Source organism: Telmatherina bonti (assembly GCF_933228915.1).
Source record: "Telmatherina bonti genome assembly, chromosome: 9".
Taxonomy (NCBI): domain Eukaryota; kingdom Metazoa; phylum Chordata; class Actinopteri; order Atheriniformes; family Telmatherinidae; genus Telmatherina; species Telmatherina bonti.
In genome coordinates, this window is record NC_136627.1 from 16541878 (window position 1) to 16551885 (window position 10008).

Genomic DNA, 10008 nt, shown 5'->3' on the forward strand with positions numbered 1-10008 from the left:
TTTGTAGTACTGTGCTGAATTTCACACATTTGGAACCATTCGTCCTCTGTTATTTCAACTTCCAATTCTGTTTCCCATTTTTTTTAAAGATACATTGTCGTTTCCTGCCTGCTTCCCCTCAAGGAGTTATAAAGGGCTGAGATGGCTTTTAATTTTTTTTGCAAATATGAATCTATCATTACCCCAATAATAATATGCGTAGTGTCTATAAGTTTTGGTTTAACTTCTTTCATATAGTAATCTCTGACTTGTAAGTATCTAAAAAAGTCTTTCTTATCTAAATTGTACTTTGTTTTAAGTTCTTGAAAGCTCATGAACTTGCCCTCTTTCAACAGAGTAAAGACTGCCGTAATTCCCTTTATTTCCCATTGTTGAAATGCTTCATCAAGTTGTCCTGGTTTGAATTTAGTATCAAATCTATACCATTTCAGTAAAAGAACCTGCTCTTTTAATTTATATTTTTCTATAACAGAGTGCCACGTTTCAAGTGTGAATTTTACAATTGGATTCATTTTACTTTTAAGAGATGTCATGAGCAGTTTATCAGATAAAAAAATTTGAATTTTATAGCCTGAAACTTCTTTTTCAATATCTTTCCATCTAGATTCATAGTCCAGTCTACACCAGCAAACAAGTGGTCTCAGTTGAGCTGCTAAAAAATACTCTTTTAAGTTGGGTAGGGCCATTCCCCCTTTGTTTTTTGGGAGTTGTAAAATGCTATATTTTGTTCGTGGCTTTTTCCCATTCCATATAAATCTCGAAATCATTCTGTCCCATGTTTTGAATTTACTTTGAGGGACAGAAAGCGGAAGGGACTGAAACAAATAAAACAATCTGGGGAGAACATTCATTTTAATTATTTGTATTCGGGAACTAAAATCTAGTGGCAATGTTGACCATTTATTAAAGTCTTTTTTAATGTCCTCTTCTGCTTTATTATAATTTAAGTCATACATGGTTGGAATTGAGTCAGTTAAGTTTATACCTAAATATTTAATAGATTTGGAATTCCACTTTAATTTATATTTGTCTCTAATTTCCTGAGAGGGCAAGTAGTTGAACGACAAGATTTGTGTCTTACTTATATTTATTTTGTAGCCAGAGTAATGCTCATATGCATGAAATAAACTCATTAGATTTGGAAGACAGGACTCTGGATCTTGGAGAAAGATAATAACATCATCCGCAAAGAGTCCTATACGATGTTGTTCCCCTGCTACCGTAACTCCCTGTAGAATCGGACTTTCCCTTACCGCTTGTGCAAGTGGCTCAACATACAATGCAAAGAGCAAAGGGGAGAGCACACAACCCTGCCTATTCCCTCTTTCGAGGGAGATTCTATTAGTTAAACTGCCATTAACTTTGATTCTGGCTGTAGGCTCATGATATAGCGTCCTTATACATTGAATTGAATCATCCTTGAATCCAAAGCGTGCCAACACTTCATATAAATACACCCAGCTCACACTGTCAAATGCTTTTTCTTGATCCAAACTAACTATTACTGTACTAATACCTGTATGTTTAGCATTATCAATAACATGAAGTACTCTCCTTATGTTATCTTGTGTTTGGCGCCCCCTAATGAAACCAGTCTGATCGACCTCAATTAAATCTAGCCAAAATGTCTCAAATCTTTTACATATAATTGAGGTATATATTTTATAGTCCACATTTAGAAGGGATATAGGTCTATAATTTTTACATTCTTCTTTATCTCTTCCTTCTTTGGGTAATAATGTGATAATTGACTCCCTCCATGACGGAGGGGCCATTCCTTGTTTTAGGGTCCAGTTAAAACATGACAAAAGTAAGGGTTTGAGCTCCTCCTTAAAAACTTTATAGAATTCAGACTGAAATCCATCACTGCCTGGGGATTTATTTGATTTTTGTTTACTGATTGCCACTTCAAGTTCTTTATCTGTGATCTGCGACATAATTAGTTTATTTTGAGCTTCCCCAATAGAAGGTAGGTCAAGTGAATTGAGAAATTGTCTGATTATGTCCCTATTTGCAGCTGAAGGTTGAGAGCACAATTTTGTATAGTATTTTTCAAACTCTTTCTCTATTCGGTCTGGTTTGCAGTACAACTGGTTACTGACTGCATCTCTAATTTTTTTAATAGTCACTGATTCTTGTTGTTTACGCAGTCGCCTTGCCAAAATTTTAGTTGCTTTGGGTCCTGCTTCATAATAATTTTGTTTTAGGAATCTTGCTTTTTTCTCAATTTCTCCTCGAAGAATTTCGTCAATTTTCTTTCATGTTTCAACCATTTGTTTTAATATTGACTCATTTCCAGTTTGTTTGTGTTCTTCCTCCAGGCATTTAAGTTTTTCAATTGAATTTTTATACACAGTCATCCTGGCGCGTTTTTGTGCAGTTGTGTGAGCTATTAATTTACCTCTCAAAACTGCCTTCAATGCATCCCAGAGGATAGCAGGATTCACATCTCCTGTATCATTTTCTTCGACATACCTTTTAATTTCGTCTTTAATTTGTTTAATGTTGTCTTCTCTATTTAATATACTCAAGTTAAGTCTCCATGCAGTGTTCAATTTCCTAGCGTCCAGGTTAATTTTAAGACTAATCATGTTGTGGTCCGAAACATCTGAAACATCAATCTTACATTCTGTAACATTATGAATTTCTTCAATATTAATTAGGAAATAATCAATTCTAGAATAGACAGCATGAGGGACAGAATAATGCGTGTAGTCCTTCCCTTGAGGGTAAAGCTCTCTCCATATATCTACCAATCCAACTTCATTTATTAGTGTATTCATTAATCTAGTTATACGTTTATTGCCATTTTTGGTGCTAGTTGTATCCATGTTCTGGTTCAGCACAACGTTGAAATCTCCTCCACAAATCAAGAGGCCCTCAGATTCCTGAGTAACTATGTTAAACACCTCTTTATAAAAATTCTTCTTACTCTGAGGGGGAGCATATATGTTAACCAAGGTAACAAGTTTGTTTTCCAGTTTTCCTTTAATTAACACATATCTGCCCTCATTATCTGTCACCTCTTTATAACATTCGAATTGGACCATATTTGCTATAACAATTGCTACTCCCCTTTTTGGACTTTCTCTGTAAGAACTATAGTATGTGTTTCTATAACCTAATTTTTTCAATTTTTCGTGTTCTTGTGAAGATAAGTGGGTCTCTTGCAAAAAAGTTACCTGGGCTTTTTCTTTTTTCAACTTAGTCATAACCTTACTTCTTTTAACTGGATTATTTAGCCCATTTACATTTAGTGACACAAACTTTATATTATTATACGGCATAAAGTCGATTTAAGTATGTATTTAAGTCTCCCAGACAAGATAAGAACCGGGCCTGAACATATGGCCAACTATATTGCAACAGAGTAGTAAAATAAAACATAAAGCAAAAACGAAAACCTGACTTCCAGTCTGGGGCAAGTCCTTGGCACCCCGAGTCCCCGTTGGCAGGCTGAGGAGTTTTTCTCTTCGTAGAGGGCTCCTCTCTGAAGGTGAGACACGCCGTTTCACACATTCAAGAGTCCAACGTTGCCCGATAGCATACTTTATGATACAGAAGAAGTCCGTTGCTTACATCAAAAGTTCTCCGTACTTTTCCTGACCTTCTTTACAACAAAATGTCAAATAAAGGTAGCTTTCGTCTTCCACGTCTTGGTTGGCATACTCCTTTTCATTTGTCCCGTTAATCTTAAGTGCTTTGTCGTGCCGTTGTCTGGAATAGACTCTCCAGCTCCCTGTTCATCTCCGCCGGGTTAGAGTTCGGCAGCGGCACCGAGAATCCTCTCCGCCTCATCTCCAAGGCAGCCTCCCTTGCGCTGCCATATGAACGCACACCCGAGTCCCAATGAATGCGTATTTTATCCAACGGTGTTTGAAACCGGACACCTTTCTCCTTTAGAGCACGCTTAATGGTTACATATTCCCTGCGCTTCTGCACCACTTCTGTAGCATAGTCATGGTCAAAAAATAAGCGCCGATCATCATACATTACTTTGCCTGCCCATGCCTTTTTCAGTATACTCTCTTTAGTAACGTAATCCTGAAAGCTTATTATTATTGATCTCGATGGAGCATTTGGACCCGGTTTTTGTGTTAATGCTCTATGGGCTCGCTGGATGTGCAAGCTCATGTCTGCAGGAAGCGAAAGTGCCGTCTTTAGCATCTTGTCCACAAACTGTAGCACCGAGTCACCCTCCTTTCCCTCAGGAATCCCGTACAAGCGGATATTGTTCCTCCTAGATCTCCCTTCCAGATCCGTCAGCTTTCCTTGTACAACTTTGTGGTTTTCCATAACTTTGAGGAGGGCATCCTTCATGGCTATGGTCAATATTTCTGTCTCAGTTATCCGTGCTTCAGCCTCCGTTAGCTTGTTTTCGAGTGTGTTGATTTTTTCAGAGTTTGCAGATATCGTTTGATAGATTTCCTTCTTTATTTCTTTCAACTCAGCTCTCAAGTCTTCTTTGATTTCCTGCTTAATTTTTTGAAGGTCTTCTTTGTTTTCATTGCGGAATTCACGCAATTCCATTTGGATAGCTTGTAGCACCACGCTAACATTTTCCTCGTGGTGTTGCGCTTCTTCCATTTTCTTCCCTTCTTGTCGTTTTTTACGCTTTGATTGACTTCTAGTCTTTGTACCCCCTATCATTCCAATATAGCTTGTAAAATAGTCCCGTTTTGTCTTGAATTTAGGGGGTTTTTATGCAATCGCTATCGGAGCCTCTGGCTAAACGTCCATGTTGGTTGCACGCTAATCCGGAAGTCCCTCTAATTCCACTACTCTCCACTTTGATCGGTAATGGGAAGTCCCAAGTGAATTAGGGACAATTAGCAGAATTGTTTGCAAAGCCAACATATTGTGAGCATCCTCTTGCACTGCTGCCTTCCCAAGTCTTTTCTTGGCAGCAAACAAACTCTAACAGCTTCTTTTTCAGCACACACTGCTGGACTAATGCGTAAAATGATGTTTGATTCTGGTTAGATTTGACAGAACCATGCAAGCCACAAATATACAAATTTAACAATTTTCCTTTTTTGGATCTATTAAAATAATAGCAATATTAATAAGAAACCACTTTCAAATTAATCAAACACCCAAAGTGAAAAAAAAGCCAATAAATCAGATTCTACAGTGTTGAAATTTGGCACAACACTGGCATGGTGACCTTTTAAGGTCCGTATCTACCATTTGGTAGAGGCAAATTTGCAGTGGCTTTGATGAATTTCTTTTAAAAATTGTGGAAATAAACTTGCTTGAGCCATATCTACCAGTTGGTTTGGGTATATAAAACCTAAACCAAGCGTTATAACATTGCTTTTCACATTTCAACCATTTTACTGTTGTTACATTGTTATTAACTAATTCTTTTTAACATCCCAACCTTTTGCTAAAAACATTTATTCTGTTTATTCTTGTTCAAAACAGACAGAAAAACAGAGAGAAATATTTTTCTCTGGCCTCTGTGAAAGTGTGAAAGTTAAGGGTTAATTCACAGATTTTACATTCAGCTACTCCAAAACTGTACGTGCACTGGGGAACTTCTAAACCCATAGATACTGCATCCGCTGAGTCCAAAAATGCCATTTACAGTTTCTAGGAATGTACGCAGGGGTAATGGATCAGAGACAGTAAATTAGTCTTATACTGCAAAGCCAGATGGATTTATGATCAGACTTAATAAATCCAAGTGCTGCTTAAATCTCTCTCTCTGACCTTGAATTCAGTTTAGTTCATTTTGACCAAGTTTTTAATCAGTCAAAACAAAAAACTACCTGCTAACAACAGTGCTAGGCACAGGTAACAGAATGCTTATTACAAGATGCCCTCACTGTTCACAGAGACCCACTGCATTTGTTTTAAAAGGCAGACAATACCCCTTTTACATTAAAAACCTGCATGCAGTTTTCTACTCCAGCAGTGTAACAGTTACACAATGCAGTGCCATATTAACCTGAAAAATGCTAGTAATGCTGTATTTTATTGTCTATTTTCCTGCCTAACCATGAGGTTTTCCAGTGTTAAACCAAGTATGTAGTATGGCAGAGTGGAGGAAGTCATGTCACAACCTGCACGGAAGCCCGTGACAACAATGAGGGAAGGCAATGCTGTTTATACACAAAAATATATTTATTTATTTTATTTTTATTTTATTTTATTTATTCAGAACTAAAAAGGACTTTTAAAAAAACAAATATTGGTTACAACAAACAAATAAAATAGGCTTCTTAAGTTTGAAAAGGGTTTTGGAAGAAGTTGGACACTTATCTAGTCCATAACCCCCTTATCAATGACACCGTAACATTTTCACAGCATGGAAAATACAATAATAAGCATTAAATTAAATTACAATGAAACTTAAACTGTATACAGTTGAATACACACAATAAATCATAGAATTCAACATACATTGCTTGAAAAAGATAACCCTATTTGCCTCATAACTTTTACTTATCTCATCTTTTATCATTTGTTTAAATTTTGCTATTGATTGAGATGATTTTATTTCTTTACTGCAGCTGTTCCATAGCTGCACTCCTCTTGCAGAAACACAGTGGAGTTTAGCATTTGTTCTCATAGCTAGTTTTTTTGTTTTGTTTTGTTGTTTTTTTTAAATGGATGTTCCTCTATTAAAGAAAAGAACAAAAAGCTGTTTTTTTTGTCTTTTTTTTTTTTTTTTTTTTTTTTTTTTTTATTAGGGCCACAGTCAAAATAAAGTGAAACTCAGCAGTTTGAAGTGGTGGAGTTGAAATCCTTCTCCTTGCCTTGTCCTGTCCATTGTGCATCAGAAAGTGACAGTAAAAGCAACCCCTGACCCAACGACCTATTGACTCAATGTGTACCAACAAGGATTTTCATCTTGCCTTCAGTCAAATATATTCATTATCTTTCCCATCCAGGTCCTTCCCAAGATGACCTCTCATGTGGTGTCCGACATCGATCACATCCTTGGTAACAGACCATACAGTAAGAAGGACTATCGCTCTTAGACCGGACTGGTGGACTACCAAGCGGCCAGCTGCACCTACCTACTTCACCGTACTTCTATCTTGGACCCTTCGGTGTTCATGTCCATGGCCCTATCCTTGAGCCCCAATCAGCTCCAGTCTATTTCATCCCAGAACCGACAGCCTTGCTAAGTCCAGCGTTGCATACTGTAACAATGTGTTTGAGACTTCTTTTTTGATCAACTCTACCAGGTTCAGCTCAGGTCCAGTTCAACTCAGCCAAGATAAGTGTCAATGTTCTGCAGCCTCAAACACGACTTAGTGGATAAACCTTTGTCCCAAAGATAAAGTTGTGCCCCTTTCAGTAACAGGCCACATATGTAAGTAGATGTAACTATGCAAGGCTTAGAGCAGCCTTTCCTATAGTTCCCAGGAACTTTGGTTTGATATTTAATTACCAAGACTGACAGAATGTCTTTGGTTGGATAACAAAACACAAAACTACAGCTCATTTTAGATATATCGATTTACACCCTAATTTCTGTTGGTTTATAAACACAGAGGTGATGCAAGAGTATTTAAAGTGCCTTGTTTAAGAGCACCTTGAATATTCATCAATCTTCACAGTTCAATTCAGTTTTCAGGCAAAGGGTTCTTAATTTAAAGTCCAGTTCTGCACTCAAAAATAATGAAATGTGAGAACAAATTTATGTCGGACAGATATTTTATTTATGAGAATTGCTGCACCACAGCTGAATCCATCACTGTAAGAACCTCAGATGTGGGGATCAGCTGGACCTCGGATGACTGGACACACAGAGGTTTCAGTTGCATGCTGAGGCAAATCACTTAGTCAGTGCTTTCATTAATATGCTATGCAGTGCAGCAAATAAAATTACCATAAACGCCTCCAACTTTCACCTCCTGTGTCAGAGGTGCCTGCTCATGTCAAAATGTGATATTTGTCAATGACAAGGTGACCTGCTCTTACTTCTTGAAAACAGAGCTTTAGGAATATGAATGAGACCTCAACAAAACTATTAGCTTGAATTAGCTTTATGATACTCCCAAGATGTATTCAGTCCCATATTTAATATTATGTAGTACAAAGTAGTATTCAGCATATTAATGGCTGCAAAATCCTGAATCAACCAACAAATGCATGTTTTCTTGCTATAGTGTGCCTCTTTCTGATTTTTGGCAATGCACATAATTAAGAGTCTGATCAAAAATACTGCAAGATTGCCTGCTGTGTTACCCTGGTGAAGCAGAGGATTGTGGGATGTGAAGTGTTAGTAGAAATGAGAGAAAAGAGCAAGAAAAACAGACTAATAGCGAAGCATGTCGCCCTCTTGTGGTCATTTGAATAAACTGCTGTTCTGCTGCTTATGGCAGAGAGAAATATTGCCTTGCAAAAACAAAACAAAAACTGAGAAAAAAAAAAGGACTATAGTGTGCAATCAACATAAAAAACTGGGTTTTTGCTCATTAACTAAACTGCTTTGCTGACTGCTTCAGAGAAACTTGAAGATTAAAGCATGATTTCAGAGGGAAATTAGATGCAGGTCTGGTTGACGATAAAAACGGCAAAAGAACTTGCTTGTTAATGGCACAATGTGACATGTAGACAAGGTATTTCAGATGTGACAAAGAGTACAGTATTTATTCTTGAGTAGTTATTAAATATAAAATTTATTTTAACATTTTTAAACATGTATATAAAATATGAAGGCATACCTTGTAACATAAGTAAAACTATCAGGAAGCCTCTTATGCTTATAAGGACTTCACTGTAAAAAGGACTTCTATGAAAAATATATAAATACAATGTAAATAGTTTTATTGTTTCCTTGCAGTATCACTGCACCAGTTGCGGTGTTTTTGTGAGTCTTCATCCTATCTTTCTCACTCAGCCTGGCTTCAAAACATCAAAGCTCTTATTTCTGTCTCCTGAGATATCAGCAAAACAAGCATTTTCTAGGTTCTGTTTGCTTTTATTATTTTTGCATTTTGGAGTGAACTATAAACTTCCATATTAATAATCTGAACAGTGGGGGAGGAGGAGGTGGGGGGGATTATTCCTATAAGTAGACACGAATAACAAGCTCAAATGTTACTCAGTGACCTCACCTTCAATCACCATCTCTGACTCAGTGGTTGGATTCATGGTTGTCACCTTCTTGCATTCATGTTGTTCTGCTTCATGTGGAAAACAAGCCATCACAGAGATCAGCAGAGATGTTGGCCAGGTTGCAGCTGTGTCTTGTCCTGTGCACATTTGTTGACTTGCAGCACAGACATCCTCTGAATATCAGAAAGTAACGACCGGCTATAAATTTGCCAAATGCTTACAGACATTGAGACAAAACAACAGCGATCTGATTTTGGCTAATTTACTGGTATTCTGGCACTGGGTGATGATTAAACCTGGATCTATTTAGAGCCATATAATGGAAACAACCAGATGCTTACTGCAAATTAATTAGAATCTCCTCCAATTCTTCACATTAAAATCATAACCAACACAGCGAATCAGATTTCTCTGCAGCATTAGAGAATATTTGATTTTGATTGTTGTACAAATGTATGCTTTATTCTGTGTGTAAGTAAACATGTTTCCTATCAGTACGAGTCAGTGTTGAACTGAGGCAGAGTGCCTTGACTTGAGTCCTGCGACAGATACACATTCAGGGATGTTTTTTCAATAAAAGCTGGTAAATTGTGTTTGGGTGCTGGCTAACAACATAATGTTAACAAAGAGAATATTTATGCATATAATGGATGGAAATTATATTAGTTTGCTTGATCATATATTCATAAAGTCAGAGCAACAAACTATACAAAGTACACAGCAGCTGATAAACCAGTGTAGGTTCTAGAAAAAAAAACTCCCTCAAAATGAAGGTGATGTTGTTCTGTCTAGAGAAAATAGTGCATCATGGGATTAAACTCAAACTGATGAGTTTTTCAGCTTCAAGTGTCCACCTTAACTTGATTTAAAATTTTATATTCATTTTATATTCTTGCAAACATCTTTGTAGACCCCCTTCTTCCTTATACT

The 10008-nt window shown here is 37.0% G+C and overlaps 1 protein-coding gene across 5 annotated transcripts in view; it reads left to right on the forward strand.

Annotated features, from left to right (window-relative positions):
- kcnab1a (potassium voltage-gated channel subfamily A regulatory beta subunit 1a) overlaps positions 1 to 7149 on the forward strand; it is a gene marked incomplete at its 5' end in the record, with an annotated part of 118009 nt that extends 110860 nt beyond the window's left edge. For all 5 annotated transcript variants that reach the window (XM_079245805.1, XM_079245807.1, XM_079245806.1 and 2 more), the window contains one exon: positions 6900 to 7149. In XM_079245805.1, the coding sequence (XP_079101931.1) occupies positions 6900 to 6989 (90 nt within the window). In that variant the 3' untranslated portion in view covers positions 6990 to 7149. The remainder of the gene's footprint in view (positions 1 to 6899) is intronic.
- Between the last annotated feature and the right edge of the window lie 2859 nt (positions 7150 to 10008).